This window comes from Typha latifolia, chromosome 13 (assembly GCF_019914945.1).
Source record: "Typha latifolia isolate L0001 chromosome 13, TyphaL0001v2, whole genome shotgun sequence".
In the NCBI taxonomy this organism is placed as follows: domain Eukaryota; kingdom Viridiplantae; phylum Streptophyta; class Magnoliopsida; order Poales; family Typhaceae; genus Typha; species Typha latifolia.
Genome location: NC_133098.1, coordinates 9,043,099 through 9,068,490, shown reverse-complemented (window position 1 = coordinate 9,068,490; position 25,392 = coordinate 9,043,099). Strand labels below are relative to the sequence as shown.

General features: G+C 39.5%; 1 protein-coding gene across 2 annotated transcripts; it reads left to right on the top strand.

Moving 5' to 3' along the window:
* The first annotated feature begins 2,391 nt into the window (after positions 1 to 2,391).
* LOC140800440 (uncharacterized protein At2g39910) lies at positions 2,392 to 19,811 on the top strand. Of its 2 annotated transcripts, XM_073155239.1 has the most exons (8): positions 2,392 to 2,552; positions 2,626 to 3,079; positions 3,174 to 3,260; positions 5,909 to 6,099; positions 9,952 to 10,147; positions 18,629 to 18,693; positions 19,312 to 19,413; positions 19,536 to 19,811. In XM_073155239.1, exons 1-8 carry the CDS (start codon positions 2,485 to 2,487, stop codon positions 19,621 to 19,623), a joined length of 1,251 nt encoding a protein of 416 aa, XP_073011340.1. In that variant the 5' UTR covers positions 2,392 to 2,484; the 3' UTR covers positions 19,624 to 19,811. The 2 variants fall into 2 exon arrangements, 1 of the variants encoding a protein (XP_073011340.1); XR_012111193.1 differs by lacking the exon at positions 18,629 to 18,693 and having other exon boundaries at positions 2,402 to 2,552.
* The last annotated feature ends 5,581 nt before the right edge of the window (positions 19,812 to 25,392 follow it).

Sequence of the window (25,392 nt, the reverse complement as noted above, 5' to 3'; positions counted from 1 at the left end):
GCAAAGCTCGGTTAAACCCATTCCTAATCAAAAATTAGCTCCAAAGTTTTATGAACCGTACCAGGTGACTAAGAGGATTGGGCCTATGGCATATTGCCTAGACTTATCTGTGGAGGCGTGGATACACCTAGTATTTCATGTCTCAAGCCTCAAAGCTCGAGTTCCCCCTACTGAGCTCATTGGAGCTGTTCCACCCGAGCCAACAACGACTAAAGCCGATGAGTCCGAATTCGAACCGAGTACTCCTATTCTAGTTTGGATCCTAGCCCACCAGCGCACTCGAGTCCAGAACAAGTGGGTGACTGAGATTTTGGTGGAGTGGCAAGGATGCATAGTGGACGAGGCAACTTGGATGCCCGAAGCTGACTTCATGGACCGATATCTTGAGTTGACACCTTGAGGGCAAGGTGAACAGAAGCGTGGTGGAGTGATACGAGTCAATCATATTGGCTCCACTCGCAGCATTAGGTTCATTGTGATGAGCCTATTTATCTAGTTGAGTTTGTTAGAAGCAATAAAAGTATTTTTGCCGGGGCACATTCGAACATAGGGACCGCGTTCGAATGGGGATGCGAATGCTTGCACAAGTTTGCAAAAATAGAGAATGCAAATTGTGCGTTCAAACGGAATCAGGCCGTTCAAACACAGTCGTTCAAACACCTACATACGTTCGCATCGACAAAGAATGGAAATTCCGCATTCGAACACGATCGTGCGTGTTCGAACACCGCAACAAAAGTGTGGGTTTTGTTAGGGTTTGTTTAACTCAGTTGATGAGTCCTTAGGGTGAGCTTTTATAAATATGTGGATGAAATCCTAATTTGAGTTTATCTTGGATAATTGAATTGGCTTTGGCTTTTATCTCTCTCTCAACTTGTCTCTAGCCATTGGCGCCCTCTCCCTCCTTCTTTCTTCCATCGCCCAAGTCTTTGGTCGGCCTCTTTCAGCTTCTAATCCCCTTCTCCTGCAACAACTTCTGCCCCTTCACACTAAGAGATAAACCTAGCATCTATCTAGCAATTGGAGGGCTATCAAGCTAGGATCTAATTGACTTTCTGCCACTTTTTGATTGATATCTTAAGATCTAATTGTCCAAATTTTGTGATCTTAGATTCGTTGGAAAGTTCTCTCCAAGAGCAACAACATATCCAAAATTTAGGAGGATCCATTAGTTAGATTGTTCGCAAATTCTTTTAGAAGTTATGAGCTTCATCGAGTCCAGAATCATTGCGGATCGGATTAGGCTGGTTCGTAACAGATTATTTAACTAAAATTGCTAAAAATCCCAAGTGATGAAGGTAGACATATAATTCAAACTTCACCCTTGAGTTCCTATCTAGTTATTAACTAGCAGCAGATTTAAATTAATCCCATACCATGCTTCCTAGATGTTTCTAATATGGGTATCAAAATAAACGATTGGCTCAAGCTCGGCTCGAGCTCAGCTCGACTAAAGCTCAGGTCTTGAGCCAAGTTTGAGATCAAAGTTGATTTGACCCGATCCTGAGCCGAAGTCGGCTCGCTCAAGCTTGGGTCGATAGGCTTGTTTACTATGTCAAAGACGATTCAAAGAGGTGTCAGGGTAAGGGAGTGGTAGTAGTAGACTAGAGGAAGATTCTATCACATCATTCCTCTCAATTGTTTTCTATTTGTTTTTTTTTTTTGCTAGAGGGTAGAAATGTATATTTAATGCTTGGATCCCTGTGGGTTGTCTTTCTCAATTGCACACCTCACCAACCAAAGGAATATTTGTTAAAAGCACATGTTTTCCTCCTACTCCTTCGGCCTCCTCATCCTCCTCTTTCAGCTTCCTCATCTGGCCTTCTCCTCCTCCTTTGGCAAGTTGTCGTCGTCGCCTCCTTTGGCAGGCCGTTGCAGCCACTACTACAACCACCGCCTCCATCGACCTCCTCCTCCTCCTTCGGCAAGCCACTTGGACTCGGGCTCGAGCTTGGCTCAGGCTTGGGCTGGCTCGAACTCAAGCTCAACTCGATTTGAGCTGAGCCAAGCCTAAACAACAAAATATGCTCGAAATTAAACTAGATCCAGCTCGCTTAAGCTCGGCTCATTGACACCTCTAGTTTCTAGGATTGCTAATGGATTGTTTCGAAAAGAATAGCATCACAATCATTCAAAAATAATTCAAGCTAAAAATATAGTTGTTAGAGAAGAAGGATAGAAATTTTTAAGGTGTTAAACACATAGCATCACAATCGTTCAAGATTAATTCAAAATTAGTTTGAATTAAAATAAATCCACCCTAGCGTGTCTACTTCCTCATCACTCTATTAAATTTAGCCCATATTTCTAATCCTTCAAACTTGCCATAAAATGCATGTCCTCCTTCAATCTATATAATTTAAAAAAAGGAAAAGAAAAGAAAAGAAAAGTATAACGCAACTGGATCCGCTCCGACAAAGGAAACCCGGATCCAAAATCCCCTCCTCCTCCTCCTCCCGAACCAGAAGCCATTCCCGTGTTTCCATGGCGGCATCGAGAAACGGAAGCGGCTCTCCGAAGTGCCATTCTCTGTCCCGCCACCACCTCGTCCGGTAATCTATCTATATATATATATATATATGCATGCATACATTACTCTTCTCTCTCTCTGACTCTCTCTCTCAGTTTATCCGATACCCTCCACGAAACCCTCGCAAGAACTCCCTACAACCCACCTGAAGGCGCTTCCATCTCCATCAAATCCCTCCTCGAATCCCTCCTCCCATCCTCAGATGCGTCTTCCACGAAGGAATCACGTAGGGAGATCAACGATTTCTTTTTGTGCTGCGCCGCCCTGGCCGCGGCGGAGGGGGACGAGTCCCCGGCCTTGTACTGGATCCCCAGAGACCTCTGTTTGCTCGCTAAGTCCGCGCTCAAGGAGATGGCGGGAGCTGCCTCCTACGGGTCGGAGGGCGACATGATTGTGGAGATGGTGCCAGAGATCCTGCCGGAGGTGAAGAGGGTGATCAAGGAGAGCTGTGTCGATACGGAAGAGGAGGAGTTCTTAGCCGCCTCGGCGAAGGCGCCGGTGGAGAAGGCCGTGGTTGCGGGGCATCAGTTGAGGTGGATGGTCTCCCAGGTTAGTGTTGAACATCTCTTTTTTCTTGTTTAAACTAATTTTGGCCGGAAAGTTAGGATTTTGATTTGATTTTGTGGTGCTTGGATGATTCCAGGTTTGTTACCCTAAGCTGGGGAATCTGTGCTGGTTGGTGATTCCATGTGCTTTGACGGCTTTGGATCACTGGTCGCCGGAAGTTAAGGTACTACATTGCCCTGCTTAAGATCTTTGGTGGGTTCTGAAACATTGTTTAAAATATGCACTGACATTTCATTTGTGTGCAAATCTTCCCGTTTTATATGGATAAATATGAATACTAAAACTATTATTCTGATTAACACTTTTTATTTAGTGAGGAAATTCCAAAGCAACATTCTTTGATAAGAAGGTTCACCCATGGTTTGTTCTTTAGTAGGGAAATTTATGGAGGAGTTTTTTTGTGGTTTGGGGAAGTTAGAGAATTTATTTTTATCACTATTGTAGATGGCAACTTTTGTTTGGCATTTTCATTTGCCTTTTGCTCCCCATTTTAACTGTAATTTGCTATTGGAAAGTCCTAAAAATGTCACAAAATCAATTTGGCTTCTTTAGGGAACATCTTCTGATATTTCATTACCTTGCTGACAAATATGGTTTGAATAATTGGTCGATACGGATTAGTTTCTACTGGGACTATTCAACTGAGCAGGAAACAATGAAAAACTAGGTTTTGGTCTTCCTCCTGATGTTTTAAGCCTTAAGAAGCCAAAAAGTATGAGTCACTATCTCTGAAGCCCCTTTGATGCAAGTATGAGTCAGTATCTCGGAAGCCCCCTCAAGGGCTTTACTATGCTCTGCCCTTCTTGATCCTTGAGCCATAAATCCTTTCAAAATTGAAACCAAATGCAAAAATTAAACTTTGAGTATGACCATAATTTAGAGTCATAGACTTAAGTTGGACATCCATTAGTTGAGAGTCATAAGACAATTATGAAGGTCGTCTCAACAAATTAAGGGCCCTAGGCAAATAGGTTGAATGGGGTCCTTCAAAGCTGTATGCTATAATAGTGACAGTATAAAATAAAATATAAAAATATATTTAATGTATTAGAAAATATACATACATATACATATTATACATACATATCAACTTTGAAATGTTGAGGATTAGTCCAGTCAAATTGTAGGGAATGATATGATAGATCTCTATCTTAGCTGAATTAGACCATATATAATATCTATTGGCTCTAGTGTAGCATGTTGATGTTAACACAGTGATCACTTGCTATTAACTTTACAATTGCCTCATGTTCGAAATTTTTTGAATTAGAATTGGTGTTCAGCCCTTACATACTTGGTCTTAGGCATTCTAGGCATATTGGGTCTTAAGATTTTTGTTCAGCCCTAAATGCGTGGGGCCTGCTCCCTTTTGAGGCTCAATATTCTTAGGCCTGGGAGGCACGGACATGCCTAATTAACTCCCATTACCTCGAACACCGACATTTGCTTAACACATTGGACACGTGATATGTTTCGAAATTTGATAAATTAAAATAATAAAATCGGACAAGCCGGGATATGTGAGGGGCTTGACAATGATACTTGGGCAGGACATGGCAGTAGGTTTTGCAGGTCAAGGGCATAGGTTCTAATAAAATATTTTGTCCCCGCCCCAATAACCCATTAGACTAAAAACTTAAAACCCTAAATCCCTAACAACTTTAGTAGCTCAAATCCTAGTAGAAATCCCTAAACTGTTCCTATTGTGAGTTTGCGATCTCCCTCCTCAGAAGATGATCGTGGAGGGTGGTGATAGCAGGGTTGAGGGTGGTGAAGGGTTGCGAGTTGCTGTCTTCTCCTCTCGGCACTCTCTTCCTCCTCTCTCTTTCTCTATCCCTCTTTGTTGACACATTTTAGTATTTTTCGTGTTATGTTGTAATGCATTTTAGCCCAGCTTTGCCCAATGTATAGATTGTGTTATGCACTTCAGCCCAACTTTGCCCAATGTATAGATTGTGTTATGCATTTTAGCCCAACCCGTTAATCATATTGTAATGCAATAACCTCTTTGTAATGCAATAGCGAGTAATGCTATCCTCTTTTGAGTTAGCATTTTTTGACTTGCATGTTAGGGCCTTTCGTCAATGATTAGCCTTTGCAAACAATGTTGTAAAAAGTGCTTGTGGTATACGGGTAGTCATGAGTGCATAAATGGTATGCAGACTCATATGGTGGCGCTTATGAGGTCTAGTAATAAAATATGTTAGAAATATCATATACAATGCAAAATTTGGCATATTAAAATTATGTTAGTTATCATGAAATGAAGTTTTGGTTGATTTGATTGGTTTTAGGTTGGTTTCCACCAAATCGGGCCGAAACTTACTAGTGTTAATGGGTTGAATCTGACTCGGATTTGAAACCCATATCAGCATTAACTTTTCCTTATCTTTCTCTCTTTCATGCTCTCAACTCCTCCCTTTCGATCTCTCTATCTCTCTCCTGTTGCATATCTTCCTTCTTGATCTGGTGATTGCAAGCCACGGGGAGTGACGACAACTGACGATGAATGTTAGTGAGTCAATTTTTGATGAGATTGACCTTTGATGAGTAGATCTCCGGCGATGCGAGGTCGTTTCCTCTCTGCTTTGGTTTAGGTTTTTCTTCCCTTTTTTTTCCATCTATCTCCATCTCTCTCCCTCTCCCTTTCTCTACATTGCCGCAGCCCTATCTTTGCTGCTACAGAAGCAGTCCAACCCCTCTCCACTCCTATGGCCGTATCTTTTTCTTCTATCTACGAACAATTTGCTTTGTCAACAAAGTGTTAAGGGGAGAAAAGTGATATTCTTCTAAACTTTTATATCATTACAGGAGCAAGGAATGGCCAGCTTTGTACATGTATCAAAGAATGTGACCGCGACAGAATTAAGTTGGTATGAGGAGGCAATTCTTGATGCATGTTGTCGCAATATTCCTGCAAGTGATGAGCTGTGGTATCGTGTAGTTGAGGTCTCTGTGCTTTTGTTGACTTGTACTCAACGAAACAATCCTCGTAGCCTTTGGTATGTATGTCTCTTTTCTAGTTCTCCTTTTGCTCTTGCTTTCTTTCTCTTCATCATGAGAACAAAATGTCTTAAAAAGTTAAGTTTCAGTTACAAGATTGTATGTTAAGTAATAAGGTCTCTCTAAGTTGTGTATATGGGTTATGGTGATAATGTTCCACTAGAAATTTGGTGAAGATATGGATATTAAGATGTTCAAAGATCAAAACAAACACAAAAGTATTTTGCTCGAATTCTATAATTACTTCTAAGGAAAAATGTGAAGGATCCTAAAAGGTTCTGAATCATTGTCAGAAAGCTAGAAATGCAAAAAGCCCTTTTTATTAAATATTACATCCACAAATGTAATTGATGCGGACATTACCGATATATCATATAGACACATGTATTAGGGTTAGGATTGCTAGTAGCTAATGATCCCTCATACAGGGATTCGGTTCTGAGTTATTTTTCTTTTTCATATATTTGTTCATTTCTGGTATTAAGGTTGTATTTGCTTATTTTTGGTGTTTAGGATTGTATTTAATTTTTGTAGTTGTTATATGCTTATTGTCATTGTAAGGTCTATATAAAGACTCGGTTTTCCCAGTTAAGTTTAATGAAGAATTTTGAGAGTTTGTCTCCTTCGTGAGTTTTAGGTATGAAACCCTAATTTGAGTGTCGTGGTGTGAAATCCTACCTCTCTTGATTCCTTCCACCCACCATCTTCCCTAGAACTCTAGCAATCCCCATTGTTTCATACCATTTTTTGTATTAGAGCAATGGTTCTTAGCATGGTTCGCCAGATTAGTCGATTCGGATCGGGATTAGCCGAACTCGATCCCGATCCAGGCCCAATCCGAACTCTCTCTCTCTTTTTCTCTCTTTCACTCCTTCTCATTCTCTTTTTTATTCTCTTTCTTTTTTCACTCTTTCTTTCTTTTTTTTCTCTCCTTACCATATAACTATTATTTCTCTTACGGAGAGATTTATCTCCGGCGAACTCCAACGAACTTCAGTATATAATTTTTTAATTTATTTCTTTATTTCTCTCTCAATTTTTTTTATTTATAATTTCTCTCTCAATTTTTTTTATTTCTTTCACTCTCTCCTTTTTTCTTCTCTTTTCTTCTTCTTCTTCTTCTTCTTCTTCTTCACTGCACCATAGTTTTTCTTTCTTTTGTTTAATTTTCTTCCACTCACTCTCTTTCTAATTTCTTCTTCTTTTTAATTTTTATTGCACCATAATATTTCTTTATTTATTTTCTTATTTTTGGTAAACTTTTTTCTAAATTTTTAGAAGTTGTCCTTATTTTTAAATATATATTAAGAATTTTCGTAATTAAAAAGTTCGATCCGATCCAAGCAACCAATCCGGCCAATAAGTATCATTTTTTCGGCAGGTCGATCCAGATTTTTTGAACCTTGGTTCTTAGTGTTAAAAATAACTAATCTCACTGTCGATTTACCAATTGCACTATTCATCTTCACCTTTGCCTACTCCTTTCATTTGATATATCACAATTATTTTCCTCAACATCACTATGTCACCTATCCCCTCACCCATCATGCGTCACGCGATTGCTTCCCCTAAACCTCACAATTGCTGCATCTATTCCCCTCGACTTGCCTCCGCTGCCTTCCACCGCGAGAGCAATCCGAGTATCTAGAGTAGCTCTAACCTATTGAATTAGGGTTCCTAGTTGACCCATAATGTCATTCACCTAAATGATATGCCTTACTTCTATGTGTTGGCATATCTTAACGTGAAATAATTTTTTTAATAGTAGTGGATGACAACGAGATGATAGGAGAGAATGGGATGGTGATTGAGGAAGATCACAAAGAAGGGGTAAAGAGGTGGAGATCGGTGGCAGAGAAGAGAGAAGACGACATGAGAAAAAACAAAAACTAAAATGGTGGTGGGATGTGAAAAATAAAAAAAACAAAATTAAAACGGCGACATCGATATAGGTAATGCAGGCAGTGAATGGAGGAGGGATTTTGGGACGATTTGAACCTAATAAACTATTGCTCTGATACCAGAAATGATATGAAACAGTAAGGATTGTAAGGGAAATAGGAAAGAGGTTTTACACATGGTTCCTAGTTTCGGCCGATCCCGAGTGGGATCGACCGAAATGGATCGGGATCGGCCGTAGCTGATCCCGATCCTATTGATTGGTTTCGGTTGGGTATTGGCCGAAACCCAATTCGTTTTGGGTTGGGATCGGCTGTATCGGCCGATCCCGCCCGAGATGAGCATGGGTAAGAGAGAAAGAAAGGGAAAAGAAAGAGAGAAAGAGAGGGAAAGAGAGGGAAAGAGAGAGAAAGAGAGAGAGATGGAGCAAGAGAGAGGGAAAGAGAGAGAGGGGAAGAGGGGAGAGAGAGACATGGAGAGAAAAAAAAATTAAAAAAACTATGTTAAAGAGGGAAATAGGTGGTAGTCGGTGAGGGAGAGGGAGAGTTTTTAAGGGAGAGAGTTAGTAGGAGAGATAGTTAATTAGGGAAAGAGTTTGATAAGAGAGAGTTAGTGAGAGAGTTTGATAAGAGAGAGTTAGTGAGAGAGAGTTTAATAAGAGAGAGTTAGTGAGAGAGAGAGATTTTGATAAAAAAGAGAGTTAGTGGAGAGAAGGTAAGAATTTTTTTAATTTGTGTGGGGGAGAGAGTGTGAGTGGTAGAAAGGGAGAGAAATAGAAATTGAGAAAATAACATTTATTTTTTAGTTTTTAGACTTTATATATGAATAATTTATATTTATATCTTATTACTATTTTTCTAAAAAATTAAAAAATTCTATATTTTAAAAATTATTTTAAAATACAAGCCGATACGGACGGCCGATATTGTCGATACCGCCGATACGGCCGATACGTATCGTTTTTTTAGACGGCCGATCCCGATTTCGATACTTGGAACCTTGGTTTTATACCTTCATTCTCAAACTAAGATTTCAAATCCAAAATTCATGATGGAGACAAATCTCAAATTTCTTCATTAATCATAACCGGAAAAGAGTCTTTTTATATATGGACCTTATAATGACAATAAGCAAAAAACACTTTAAACAACTACAAAAAATAAATTCAACCCTAAACACCATAAATAAGCAAATACAACCCTAACACCAAAAATAAAAATACATAAAAATATAACTCAAAACCAAATCCATATAAGAGGGACCATCAACTATCAGCAACCCTTGCGCTAATACATGCGTTTGTATGATATGTCGATGATGTCCACATCATTACCTGACCTACATCTATTAGGCAAACCTGCTTTGAATTTCATGTACAATGGAAAGATTGACATATTGTTGATTTCTACATTGGTTTTTGTGCTAGATAGGTGTGTCAGATTGTGTTTGATTCAATTAAATCCAACATAAGTGTAAGACACTTAGGGTCGAGAACTGTCTAGACTCCGGAGCTTATCGGATTTTAGATGGATTGGGTTGTTTTACGGAATATAGTTAATATGACATCCTAAGTAATCTATTACAGACTTAACTTATCTGCTTTTTCCTTTTGAACTAGACAATTTTGTAGGACTGGAGCTATCGTTTGCTGCATCATTAGATCGACACTTAAGATCTAACTTGGAAAGGTATTTATATGACAGATTGACATGAAAACTGTGTATTTTGACATTTCATGTGCGCTTTATGAATACCTATATATTTTATATTATTATTTGTTGTCCATAATCAGTCTGGCTTTATTTTCCATTTTGGTCCAATTAGGTAACTATAATCATCCCATGACCATTTATTTTAGTGGTGTCATTAAATCTGACACTTTGGTTGCCTAATTGCTGATGTTATCTACTGCATGCTTCATTTTTAGTTCTCTAATTTTTGCCTGTTCCTAGGTTTGAGCAAATGCTTAATGAGATGCTGGGCCATTTGGAGCGCCAACCATATAACAAAGAACGTCGTATTGCATGGCTTACGCTCATTGAGCCAATTTTTAATGCTATGGGCCTTCTCATTTTGGCACACTTCCGCCGTCTTTTCCCTCTCTTCCTTCAGTGGATGCATGCTGATGATGATAAAACAATTATTCTGGTAATGTTATGAAACACTTAGACTATCATGCATATTATGTTTTTTATAATAACATCTCTTGTTGATAGTTCAGTTACCTACAGTCTGTGGATTGGGACACTTTCGGTATTTGGCGATAGGCACTAATTTGTCAACTTTGATTTTATACCACTGTATTGAAAAGCGGCTATGGCGGCCGCCTTGGCGGGGCGGCACACCGGCCGCCCTGCCAACAGGAATGGCAATCCATTGGCGGCTAGATAGCCTAGGTGAACTTGGCGCCAAGTCGTGCGGCGGACCACCAAGTCGTGTAGCGTGCTGAGCATTGCCGATTGTTTTATCTCCTCCTCCTCCTCCTCCTTTCTTCTTCTTTTCTTTCTCTCTGGCATCGAGACCGCCCTTTTTTTTTTGTCTTTCTTTCTCTGTGCTTTAATAGTGGGAAAGAGAGTGTTGAGAAAGATAGAGAGGCCATGTGGGAAAGAGAGAGTAGTGGGAAAGAGTTGGGAAATGGAGAGCCATGTGAGGGAAGAGAGTAGTGAGAAAGAGAGAGCTATGCGGAAAAGAGAGCCTCACTCATGTTAACATAGGAAATCACCAAAGACACCAACTATAAATGCATTTCAAACCACCAACTAATGCATTTACTTTCAGATCATGATAATTTATTATTAAGATGCTAATAAAATATGTATACATATTTGTGAATTATAAATTTATAATCTATTATTTTTATAGTTGTGAATTGCACTATTAAAATTTTATAAAATTATATATATATATATATATTATCATATACAATTTTTTTTATTTTTTATATATTAAATTGCTAGACCGCCTTGGTGTCCGCTCCTCCGCCTTTCGCCTAGGTGCTAGGCGGTGGAGTGACCACCCGCAATCCGCGGCCGCCTTTCAATACACTGTTTTATATCTAATCAGTTATCAAAATATAAAGGAGGGATAAATTAGACAAAGAAAAGGAAGAATATGACCACTTTTGTGAAGTGAGAGGAGAGAAGATGGGAGGAAAGAATGACATATAGAATGTAAGACGACAAATTGAACAAAAGTGAGTTTATGGGCATAGAATTCTCTCTTTTTTCTATTTTACCAAGTTCTCTAGACTCTTTCCTGTACCATATGTGGTGTTGAATGGGGAACACTCTGTAGCAGAATGAAGTGCAGTAGCCAATTACTTTTATTGATTGATGAGGCACCTAGTGGAGGCCATTTGCATTGATTGGAGCTCTTGGAGCGACACCTCAAATTAAAGAACATGTCTATGTACTGTATAGACTCTTTTCTTCTCCTCCTCTTATTTATGTTTTTCTCAGTAGTTTTCCTGGTGGCAAAACAATGGAGGCTCGCTGAAGTTAGAAGAGCAGAGGGTGAGGGGATGCTTACTGAAATTAGTGAGATGGTAGAGGGCAGTTGCATAGCAAATGTGTACTGAAACAGAGAGGAGGGAGTTTTAGTTCATTGATTGACAGAAGGGGATCCTAATGCAGTTTTATTGACCTATTAGACCCTTCAGTCACTCTTTGTTTCTAATTAAGACTTCTTAATTCAACCTTGTTTAATTTGAGACATTCTTATCAAATCCCTCCATTAAGTTTTCATTTAGTACATAATATTTCGATAATTGGAGGCTTATGTTTTTGAATTCAATTTATATTGTAGTGATGGGGGATAACTTTAATAAGACCATGCACACAAAGATCAACAAACTGAAGCTGCACTGTATCTTATCACGGTTCTGATAATCAATGATTTCAGCAGTATCTTGTGCAGAACTAGATTTTCATTAGATAGAACAAACTCTAGATAATATGCAGATTTCACATTGCCTCGCTAATTATCTGAAAATTCAATTAGATGGTTTTCATGTCAGTCAGTCTGGAAATAAAGATGTTGACCACAAGGCGAAGCCATATTTGCAAGCTCAATAGTCAAGTGGAAACTGATGAATTTGAAAAAAATGTTGCGTTTCAAAAGGTTTGATGTAGAACTAAAGAAAGGACCAATTAGGAGTCCGAAACAGTAGTAGGATGGGTACAATAACTAGTTTTGTATTGAAATAATGAAATTAAAGTAGATCTAATACTATTTTAATGAAAATTTCCATAATGAACAATGATTTCCAAGTGTTATTTAAAGAATTGTTAGATTAATTTTAGATGGCAAACCACAAGACAGTACTATAGATAAAAAGGAAGAGAGCAAGATCAAGAGGAACAAGAGAAAATTGTAGATTACTTGACCTATAATTTTGCTAGGCATCACACACCAAGGGATGTCATATAGGGTTGTCAAGTTCGACGAGCCGCTCGGGCTTGGCTCGGGCTCGGCTCAGCTGAAGCTCAAGTCTGCAGAGCCGAGCCGAGCCCGAGCCGGTAAAATCGGTTTGAAATTAATATCGAGCTGAGCCTAAGCTGGAGTCGACTCGCTCAGGCTCGGCTCGATAGGCTCGTTAAGGGTGCCGCCGCCTCCTTCAGTCGCGATGCCCCTCCTTCACCTCCTCCTCCTCCTCCTCCTCCTCCTCCTTTTTCTTCTTCTTCTTCTTCTGCAGTAGTGGTGCCGTGGCTGCCGCCTCCTCCTTCAGGAGTGGCAAGCCGCTGCAGTGCCGCTTCCTCCTCATTCGGTAGCGGCAAGCGGCCGTGGTGCCCTGCCTCCTCCTCCTCCTTCTCCTCCTTCTCCTTCTCCTTCTTCTGCAGTAGTGGTGCTGTGGCTGTCGCCTCCTCCTTCGACAGTGGCAAGCCGCCGCGGTGCCATAGTGGTGCCGCCTCCTCATTCTTCGGCAGCGGCAAGCCGTAGCGGTGTCGCTTCCTCCTCCTTTGGCAGCGGCAAGCGGCTGCAGTGCCCCTCCTTCTCTTTCTGTAGCAGCGGTGCCGCCGACGCCTCCTTCGACAACGGCAAACAGCAGCGGTGCCGCTGCCTCCTCCTTCGGCAGCGGCAAGTCGTCGTGTGCTGCCTCCTCCTTCGGCAGCGGCAAGCCGCCGCGGTGCCCTGCCAACCCTCCTCCTCCTGCTCCTTTTTCTTCTTCTTCGGCTCAGCTTGGGCTTGATTTGGCTTGGTTTGGCTCTGCTTGAATGAGGCTTGATGATAGGCTCATTTTAGGCTCAAGCTCGGCTCGATCTTGGTTTGGCTCGGCTCAAGCTCGGCTCGAGTTGAGTTGCGCCAAGCTTGAGCCCAATTCTAAGGCTTGAAATTAATTTCGAGCCGAGCCTGAGCCGGAGCTGCCTCACTCAGGCTCGTCTCATTTACACCCCTAATGTCATACATTGGATTAGATAATTCAATTTAAAATAAAAATATAATTTATTGAATTGATGAATTATTTTGGTATATTTATGCTCAAGCATTTTTCTTTGATAGATCATTTGAAGAGCCAAAGTTTGTCAATGCTTTGTAGGTTAAGAAAATTTAGAGCATGTTGCTACTAATGGTGAATTAAGGTTCTTCCACCAATCACGTTTCTAGAAAATGGTTCATCAGAGGAAGTTGGCAATTGCGAACAAGCTCGAGGATAGCTTTCATGCAACAAAAGGGAGTTTTAGTCATGGATCCCAAAATTGGCCGATTCGGATAAGGATCAGCCATAACCGATCCCGATCAAACCGGTTTCGGTCCGGTTTTGGCTAGTATCAGCCAGTTTCGGCTGTATTGGCTGATTTGTATCGGAAACAATAATATTGGCTGAAATTAACTTTTTTTAAGATTCAGGTCGAATTTAAAATGTATCTAACCTGGGAGACATTAATAATTAATGTCATCAATTGTATTTTTTTTAAAGTTTTAGTTTTTACTTTCTATCTCTCACGCACACTCTTCTCTTATTCTCACACTTCACTGAGTTCATTTGGTGGCTATTCCAGTAAGCCCCTTTGGCTAGACTACACTTCGGTGAACTCGAATGAATTTTTTATTTTTTATTTTTTTTTCTTTCTTTCTTACCCACTTATTAATTCCTCTTTTCTTATGGCTATAGAACAACAGAGAAGAAATATCTCTTTGCAGTATTAATTTATGAGTATAAAAATTTGTCTAATTCAAATTGAAATTCATTATAGTTTTAAGTGACTTTTTCTTTAGTTTTTAAAGTTCATATGTCACTAATTTTTATTTCTTATTTTTCTATTATCTTTTTATAAATTTTTAGAAATATTTCTGTATTTTAAATAGTATTTAGAATTTTATGTAATTAAAAATAGTCCGATCTGATACGAGTGGCCGATACGACCGATACAGCCGATACGACTGATACGTATCGTTTTTTCTAATAGCCGATCCTAATCCCAATATCGAGTTACGTATCGTTTTTTTTAACGGCCGAGCTTGATCCTAGTACCGAGTTTCGGAACCTTGGTTTTAGTTTGTTCTTTTTGAGCTATTGAATGGACAATGGACATTGTCAATTTGAGATACTATGTCAATACCCCAATATACACTACTTATTTTTCTGACTTATATTAGTTGAGTTACTTGAGGAATTTATTATTTTGATATATCTCGAGTCTTTTAGTTATTTTACTTGTTTTAGTAGGATTGGAGTGTTTTGTTTTTTTTTCTTGATAAGAAAGTTTTGATGATAGATAAATTCTTCTTGCTATCCAATTCCTAACAGACCAGAGAAAATGGATATTTATTTGTTCTTTGGAACTTTTAGTATCCTTTTATGGAGGTCCAGGTAGGATTCTGACATTCTGCTTCTTTAGGAAATTTCATCAGACACTATCTGTCTGTCATGTGTCTTGGTCGCATTATGAACAAAACTTGTGTATGGTTTAATTATTCTTTCCCCCATTTTTATAGTATAGCGACAGTTGTCAGAAGGTGGCAGAGGGCCATGAGATGGTGAAGGTCGGCTGTAAGGGTGGGTGGGTCATGGAGGAAGATAATGTCTAGGGATTGGAGGTAGAATTAAGATTTTTAGGTTAGATCTACTAATACGAAAATAAACAGCTATGATTAAAGATAAAAACAAGATAATAAAATTAGCTTAAATCAATATTCATTCCCTGTCTCATAATAATCTAAATAAATAATGTCCACTCATATTCATTGAAGTAGAGACATAGCAATAACAATAAGCAAAATCAACTAATTAGACTCAACTTAATTGACTCAACTCATGGTTGGATCGTATTGATCCACCACACTTCCGACACCTTGTCCTCAAGGTGACTAGCACGCGAGCTGGACCTTCTTATTCACGCCGTGCTTGTGGGCCCACTGGTCTAGCTTATGTTGTGCTTAGCCTGTATGCAGGATTGGCTCAGTTAGCTGACGTGGGCCCACCATGTTGTTCCACCAGTCAACCTCAGGCTCGTACGCGGGCCCAAAGTCATGCTCATGAGTCCCAAATTGAGTCAAGCAAGGTGGTCAATTCACAAAAATTCAGCCTGCATCAAGATACGTGTAATTCATCACCTCTACTCACTTGCCCTAACCCTAACCCTAACCCTAAGGCCAATTTTTTTTTTTTTTTGGGCCTAGGGGCACCACCACAAGCCATTGTAGCCTTAGTGTCGACTGGGTAGGGTCTCTGGCTTGTGGTAGTTGGTGTCCAACGAGTCCTTGCGGCGAGTGGCAGTGAAGGAAGAAAATCGAGCTCGGGCTCGGTTTGTTACAAGGCAGCCATGGCATGTCTCTGGCGGACCCGACAGCCCTTGGTGGCCATAGTTGGTACCCACAGGCCCATTGCAGCGAAGCTATGACGATGAAGAAGCCCGAGGAAGCCACTCCGATATGGTATGGCTTGAGCATAGCAAGGTGACTGTCGGGTTCAGCTACTCGACGGTCATTGGCGACTGCGGCGACCACCATTGGCAAGCGGTCGGCAAAGGAAGCCAACCATGGCTAGTGGTGGTTGTGAAGGTGCTGGACTCGAGGCCTCTTTTCACGAGTTCACTATAGCATGGAAGGTTGTCGACGGCGGTCTTTCGGTTGGTGCTGGTGTGAACAATGGCCATAACTCAAGTGTGGAGGATCCAAGGAAGAGGTTGGCGGTGGCAGTTTGGGCCGGAAGCTCGTCAAGCAGTGCCGACGAAGAGCTAGGGTTTCGGGCATCGTTTTTCAATTGCGGCCAGGGAAATGACGTTGGGGCCATTGCTAGGGCCTGCTCTGATGGCGAGATGGGTCTACAGAGATGGCAAGGGCTCCACTGCCACCTGAGGGGGTGCCTTGGCCACGGTTTGGTGGTCCTCTCTACTTCCCTCACGGTTTGACATTATTTGACGTGAGGGCGGCAATTTTACTGTGGCCGGTAGTGGTGGGCGGTGGGGTTGGGTCAGAGATGGCCTCTGTCAAGGCTTGCAGTGCCTTGTTATGTAGTTCGGTGCTTTCATATGATAGAATCTTTAAATCCTCCATGGATTTGAGTAACACCCTTACCCGCACGGATGGTTCGTCGGCGGTGGTGGTGGCGGCGTCGAAGAAGCTTCCACAGTGACGTAAATGAGTCCTTAGTTTTCATGGTGACAATCTCTCTCGGATTTGCTTTGGATCGTGTGTTCACCTTCAATCGAGGAATAGTGGTTTTGATACCACTGTTACGAACTAGGCCTGGATCAATCCGTTCGCAGAAAAAATCTAAGATTTTTATGAATGGTAGTCTTGTGAGTCTCGGATCTACTATATTTGGAATAAAGTGATTTCGAGGTCGGAGTGAAAATATATGACTAAAACAGTAGAGGAAGGTCGAAACTGGACAAAAATTAAAATTCTGACGTTGCGGTGATCATCGGAAGGTGGCGGACGGACATAGGATGGTGGAGGTCGGCCATGAGGGTGGGTGGTTTGTGGAGGAAGATGGTGACTAAGGTTTGGAGGTAGAATTATGATTTCTAGGTTAGATATATTTCTATGAAAATAAACGGCTATGATTAAAGGTAAAAACAAGATAATAAAATTAACTTAAATCAATATTAATTCGCTGATCCCATAATAATCCAAATAAACAATGATCACTCATATTCTATGAAAATAAACGGCTATGATTAAAGGTAAAAACAAGATAATAAAATTAACTTAAATCAATATTAATTCCCTAATCCCATGATAATCCAAATAAACAATGATAACTCATATTTATAAGAGTAGAGACATAGCGGGTTGGATCCAACTCAACCTACTGGGCATAGCTATGCGGATTATCCATTTTAATTCAATTTTAAAAGCAATAAGCGAAATTAACTAACTAGACTCAACCTAACTGACTTGACTCTCGTGGTTGGATTGTTTCATTTTGCCTATTTTTGAGATGCATGAAATTAGTCACATATTGACAAGAAACATTTTGGCCATCCTTTGATACAAATTGTGTTCCAGAAGAAATACCTTTTAGGAATGCCATCATTGTTGTCAGTGCTCTTTGGAATTGAAAAGGCACTATTGAGATATCCCTACTGCATCATATGACTGATGTTGCCCTGACATGGGTTCTCTAAGTCCTGCTGCCAGTTTCTAATTCTATAACAACAACAATATCCACTAGCACACCAATGATAACAAGAACATAGGTTCAACTATTTGGGTTGGCTTTCGATCCTTTTCCTACATTCACAAATAATTAGTCCAAGGTTCTGTAGTTATCAGTTTTGATAAGTTTTCTTTCTTCCCCAGAAGTTCTGCACTAGTTATCGTGCTACCAAGCAAATCCTTAGCTTTCCTTTGGATGAGTGTTGAAAGATATAGCATTAAGGATAATGCTGCCAATTTGTAAACAAATTCAAGCAGATGGTCTTCTCTCGAGATTCTAAAGGCAATCTGACAAGTATGAGACCCAAGTTTTTTTTTTTCTATTTAAGGCTTTAAGCTCATGCAAGAAGGAATTGGCTTTAATCTTTAAGGCACATAAAACGGAGTCAATGGAAGAGAAGTCCCATCGTGTCTTAGGAATGTCGAGCATCTAAAGTATATGAAGTTTACATCGTTTTAAGTTGCTAAAGTGGATTTTACATGTCTCTTGAAAGCCATTTATTCTCTTCAGTTTGTTCGTCATGACGAGAGTTTTGTGATGAATGTTGATTTTTCTGCATGAAGTCCATGACTGAATTGGTTTACCTGGCATGCAAGTTAGACATGTCAGGATATTAGTATTCATGATAGAATGCATAAAAAACATAAACTTTGTTCCTTAGTTTTCGTTAGTGTTAAGCACAGAGCATATATTGTACACACTGGGGAGACACCTCTATCTAGTTCCATATATTGACTTTCAGGCAGTTAAGCAATACACCCATATCCATTTCCATATATGGACTTTCTGGCAATTATATACTTTGCTTGCCAACATTTTATCTACATTATTTAGAATTGGGCAGTGGATGATGAATTCATGACCGTTTCTTGCCATCCATTAGGAGTTTCTTTTTGTCACATTTCTCTTTCCATTTTTGTCTTAGATCTATTCAGATTCCACACAAAAAACCTGGCATTCTCACTGCTGCAGAACATATTTCTGCTGGAGCAGGATAGCTTGATACTTTTCCTGTATTATCACAGGTTCTAGAACGGCTGGGAACAATTGTTCAGCTTACATGGGTCAGGCAATCACCTTATACTGAGAGGTAGGTTATTGGCTTTTGTTGCTATGCTCTTTGAGTTTGTTAACTCTGTTTAGTCAGATGGGGAATGTAGACAAAACCTAAGTTTAGTATTTCCTGTGGATTGTTCTCTTAGAATAAAAAATAGATGTCCTAGAAGAAATTAATAGTGCCGTAGTTGTCTGGCTTTTATTTTCAATAATAAGTACCTCATATTTTCTTTTCCGAAATATTGAATTTTTGGTTGTCTTATGGATGAGCCATCTTGATTATGTTACAAGTTTTTGTCTATAAAAAATTAGCTTCTTTCAGCTCGTCACCAAATTGGTTTATCAAAATAGAATTTGGATATCCGATGAGAAAGTTGAGGTGATTGAAAAAAGTTATACTGCATGTTGCCTCTCCGATGTGCAATTCTTTGTCTTGTAAGAGCTGTGTGAAGTTCTTTGTAGATTGTGACAGTTGACATTGAGGGATGGGTCTGGTGGGCATTAATTAAACAGAACCATTTATTTGATCCAAGATGTGAATTCAGTTTTTCTAATCACCTGAGAAATGTAGTATTATGGACTTAGTGCACCCTAGTTTTCTGTCTCGATTCTCCTTATTGCTCAATTCTGACTCTTATATGTTTTTCTTCAGACTTGTAGATGAGCTTATTCTTTTATACAAGGAATCAGCGACAAGAAGGAACCGAGAAGTTCTCCGTGATCACATTTTACAGATGCTGACAATACTTCAAAAGTAAAAGACCACCTTGATGCTTATAAACTTTTCTTTCCAATTATTTTCCGCTGATCGATCCAGTTTAGTCCTCTCAACTTGTCATCTGAATCTGATCTAATTCGCATTCTCTCTTGGTGCAGATGTAAGGGATTGCAGTTTGAGTCAGCTTGGGACAAGCACAAGAATGATCCGGATCTATTGATGTTGCTCTCCTCTCACAAGCTTTAACCTGCTGGGATTTTGCCGCTTATATGCCTGTGCTTGTTCACATATTGTACATAAACTTTTTCTGCTCCTCTACGAAACCAAGGTCTATGGGAGTGAAATCTATATATCCATGCATGCTATGTGCCCTAATTCTTTAACCCGGTTCATTTGTGGAATAAGAATATGCTTATTCTAGTAAGCCTTCTTAATATCGGTATAGCAAGTAATCGGCCACGAAGGCCTATATTAGTATAGTAATATATATTTTTCTCTTTTTTTTTATCTAATATTTTTATATTTACTAATTACTATATTTTAAAAAGATATTACTTTAATCAATTATTATTTCAATTACTCATTATTATTATTTTTTCTTTTCTCTATATCCATTCATTATAAAGATTATTTTAGTCATTCGCTAAACTATTATTTTAACTTTATGTTACATCAAATATAAATAATATATATTGTACTAGCATATAATAAAATACTAGAATAATTTAAATATAGGAAATTAGAATAATTATAGGTTATGTCAGACACTTATTTAGTTTCTCACACAATCTTATTTAGCAAAGGAGATACTTTTTGTTGGTATTCGACCCCTTTTATAAGTGTTATAGAAAGAGAAGATACTTTTTTTTAATTAATGTAGGTTAACTTTCATGGCTACAAAAAGCCCCATATGAGATTTTTAATTAATGTAGGAGGAAAAGGATCCAGTCTAGGTGCACCCAAAACCTTGGGTCCTACTCAAATTCGTTAGCCAGTTGGATACTCGATTTGCTTCACGAAACATATGAGATTTTATTTAGAGTAATTTTGCAGTAGAGTAGAGATATCATCGATGGTATACTTGATGGTCCAAGGGAAAGTAGTTAGTCTAGTCAATGTTGACCAAAAGGAGAGAAAGACTCTATCACCAGCAATTTGAGCAGTAGTACAAAGAGCATCCAACATTGTCAGGGCTTCGACAGCAAGAGTAGAGACATATTTATCACATTGAGTTCCTACAAGAATTGGCCCACCATTAACTTGTCGGGCAACAAAACTCGTTCCACCTAGGTACATTGGTCCTATGTAGGAGCTATCTGAATTAACCTTAATCCAACCCCAAGGAGGAGGCTCCCGTCGGATGGTTGGATTTGTGAAATTGGGTTTAGTTGGCCTAATGGCTTTCTGTTTAGAATATTCTAGAGAAAGTCTAAGAGTGCAGTTCGAAACCTTTAAGACCGGCTCAAAGGTATTGTTGAAACAAACTTCATTCCTTTATTTCCAAATGAGCCAATCTTAGCGATAGCAATAAGGAGCATATTACTTTGGTTCCCCACTTGGTTTCTCAACAGGAGGTGGATCGCGAAGATCATCTCACTCAAGATGGGCCCAAAAATAAACTCAATTGTATCCTCAACCTAATTACCATGCAAAATAATGTTAGAAACTAGAGAGGCATTTCTCATCATCCTAACATTGATAAAAGTAGGCTAGTGACTCAAGGGGACTGAGTACAAATGGCAACTATAGTATTCTAAACAAGGCGCCAGCTCCAAGTCGAGTTTTTAGGTTTTTGGGCATTCTAAGGGTGCAAAGTGTCATATTTGGTTGTAACTAGCCAAACCTAAGAGTTTTGGTCTAAGTTGAGCACGGAGAGTAACTTTTTTGCAACTAGGGACAGAAGAGTAGAATGCAAGTCTCTAATGGCTAAGCCTCCTTTCCTCTTAGTCTTAATGACTTTGTCCTAGCCGACAAGGTTGAGACCATGGTTGTGGTTCGATTTATCCTACAAAAATCTCCTAGATAGCTTTGTCATCCAATCAAAAATTGTAAGAGGGGTCCAAGAGGACGACATGAGATAACTGACATCGAGTTGAGGACCGAGTTAATAAAGGTAATGCGCATTTCCATTCTGGTAATTTGGCCTCTACTTTAGCAAGAAATTCTTGGATAAGCAAGTGTGTAGGAGAAATTTTTGTCCTTAGATACTTAAAAGGAAAACTACCTTTTGACATTTGGAGAATGCTTAGAAGGGTATTTTTCAAAGGTAGGGGCCTTCCTTAGAGGAGAAAAAAACTTCAGACTTTGAAAAATTTATTCGTAATTTAGTGATAGTTTTATATTTCTCAAAAATTTCCATAACTTTCTTACAAAAAGTCACACTGCATTAAACCATAAAATGAGGTCATCAACATACATAAGATGACTAATAGCACAATCTCCAATGTGAAAAAGATTGACAGTATTATCAAGCATTGCTTCTCTCACTAAGGATGAGAAAATCTCAGATACTTGAATAGAAAGGTAGGGAGAGATAGAGTCACCTTGACAGATACCCCTCCCACCTTTAAACTAATTTGAAGGAGAGCCATTAATCAGTAAATAATAAGTCGGAGAAGAAAGGCAAGCAGAAATCTAATTTGTAAATTTCAAAGGTAAACCCGTGTGAGACTTACATCCAATAATAGCCTTCCAGTTTAAGCGATCATAGACTTTTTCAAGATCCACCATAACCATAATAAAATTATTGTTAGTTTTAGAGGAATTTATAGAATGCACAATTTTCTGAATAAGAGCAATATTATCATGGATATGACGACCCGCAACAAAGTATGAAGGACTGGCTTCATCCTATTAGCTAGGATTTTAGCCAAAATTCTATAATTAACATTAAAGAGGAAAATAGGCTCGTAATCTACAACCTTGGCAAGATTTTCAATCTTAGAAATAAGAGAGATATATATTTGACCCCAACTCTAAGCTAGTATATATGAGTGTTGGAACTAAACAATTACTGGACTAGATGGTCCAGATCATTTCCAAGAATATCCCAAAAATGCTTATAGAATTCAACATGGTGGCCATCGGAACCAGGGGCTGTTTTGGCTAGCGTAGACCACAAAGCCTATTTCACCTCATTTAAGTTAACATCCTTAGTGAAATCATTATTGCAGATAGAACTTATACATGGGATTGTCGGCCAGTCATCCGAGGGACCAGTGCCTTTGACATCCACATGCCATAGACCCTTATAAAAGCTAACAAACTCATCCTGAATGCCTAGGACATTAATGATCACATTCCCCTCCCGACTAGTAATATTATTAATACAATTTTTCTGCCTATGGATCTTGGTGGACAAATGAAAGAAAACAGTATTGGCGTCACCATCCATAAGCCAAGTCACTCGAGACTTGCTTTGCCACTTGCCAGATACTTGTCTAAGGTAAGCAGATCATCTATGATATAAGATGGAGAGTTGGGTGCTATTAGTATGAGAGAAAGGATTTGTTTTTTTCCTTAACTTCTCTGCTCCTTAACCTTAGCAACGTTAGCCTCAAGGCGACCAAAAGTGAACTTATTCCAATGGAGTAGCTTAATACGAATGCAAGTTAATTTGTGATTAAAGAGGGAGGAGGAATGTTGAGTAGTCAGATAGACCTGACTCTAAATAATCTCAATTATACTAACCTCAGGATAACCAAACCAAAACTATTCAAACCTAAAAAGGTTCCTACCGAACTTAGATTCCTGACCAAGGGATATTAGGAGGGGAGTGTGATCAGAGGCAATTTGAGGCAAATGGTTTACAACAGTCTTTGAAAAAATATTCAAAATTTGAATTTCCAAACAATCTATTCAAACGAACCAGTGCACAAGAAAGACCATAGCGATTGTTACACCAAGTATAAGGTAGTCCTTCAAAACCAAAGTCAATCATAGTAGTTTTTGAAATAAAATGTTTAAAGGTCATAACAGAATAATTAGCTCTAAAGGGTGTTCCTTTAATCTTGTCAGCAGGATTAATAATGCAATTAAAATCACAAATGACCATCCAAGGCATACTAGAAGAGTCAATATAACTAAGTTCATGAAAATACCAATTATGATTCATGGCAATATTGCTGGCATAAATAGTTGATAAGAACCAAGAAGACTTACCTTCGAGGGTAGCAATTCCATAGATGACTTGTTTAGAGGATTGGACTAGTGAAAACTTGACGTTTTCTATCTTCTAGCAAATCATAATACCCCCACTAGCACTAGTCCCCGAAGTTAAACAGCCATCCTAAGTTGGTTTTAGTCTCTTAAGAAAACTTTTGGATCGACAGTTAGTGATATTAGTTTCTAGCAGTATTACCATAGTAGGATTATGATAATTGTGCATAGTTATGAAAGAGGTATGTCCCTCTTTCTAGGCGAGCTCACGACAATTTCAACAAATGATGCACATGATTTAACACTAGTTTAGAGGAAGTTCTGCCGGGGATCTTGCATTAGCTTTCAGAATTATTGTTGCCTTCCTGCCACTACCAGTTGTATTTTCGTCCGACAAAATCTTATTAGCAGTCTTTTTACCCTTATTCTTAGCCAAGTCATGAATTTGCAAGGCTGGGGAGTTGGTAGCTCCCTTTTTTCTTTGTTTGTGAAAAGTCGCTAAAGGGGTCGCTTTAGATCTTTATCAGGTGGCTCCTCTTGTATTTCAATATTAGCCCCAAAAGCAAGCCGATGGTCTTCATTTAAGGTATGAGAATCCTAGTCCACCACCATATCATGGCTATTTTGACTCACGGAAAGAGCGAGAAGGGGGATAGAAACGGTGGTAGAGAGGGTGGGAGAAGGAGTAAGAAGGAAAGAGGGAATACTAAGATTTTTGGTAGGAATATGAGTGGTGATACTAGGAGAGATAGGGTCACTAACTCGAACATGGCAAGTGGGAGTAGACTGGGTTGGAGGAGAGTCAGCCGTTGGAGAATTATGATCAACGACCATATGTTGTCAACCACTTCAGGGCAAGTTTCCATTATGGTGATGAGACTATTGGAAAAGAAGGATTTGGGAAAAATATTTTACATTAATTGGCTGACAGAGATTTTCAATTCCTAGGAGATTTGGCGAGGCTTAGAACACCCTCAGTAGCAGGGTCAAGCCTAGAGGGGGTGGCCTAACTTAATCTCTGCCTTTTAGTAGGACAAGAGGGGACCTCGGGATTGGATCGTTGAAAAGATCAAGAATGGTCAGCAGAAATATTTTCCTTCCTGAGATGTGAAGGGGAACCTTGGGAGCAGGCGGTTTACCACATGATCTGCACTCATATGATTGACTATGGTGTAGCCTTTTAGGGGTGACACGTTTGTAGATTGAAGCTCCACCTTGAAAGTGTGATGGGCTAAGGGAATGTTACCCTTGGTGAGGTTATTTAGGCTATGGGTGAAGTTATCGAGACTTGGTTTGGCGTGGACAAGTTTACTCCATACATCTTGTTTAATCACCCTGCTGGTAAGGTTACTATTAGCCTCCTCATCCATCTTCTCCGATAGGGAGGACTCCACACCACCGACATTTCTTGAACTAGGATCACCTTAGTAGCATAGTTTCCTCCATTTCTTATGAACCATGATCCAAGGACCGAATAGATCAGGGATGGAGTTTTTGAGGCCCACATCATCGTTTGCCTCTACCCTTGGTATGGTGGAGACCATTTGAACTGAGCCACTATGACTGATAGCCTACACCACACTATCAAAAAGGTAACCGAGCTACAAGTGGCTAGGTTATGGTCGATACGACCACATTTGAAAGCAAACAGTGAGGAGGTTTTCATAGGAAACTACCTAAAATTTGTTTTTCTCTCAACGACCTAACCTCCTTGAACTGCTTAAATGGAGCGGATAGGTCAATTTCTATATACAATTAGGCAAATTAACCATTAATCTTAAGCGAGCAACCAATGTCTAAGGCCACTGCTAGGAGGAGATCCTTCGGCCAATATTCCACAAGGAGTCATAGGAATTA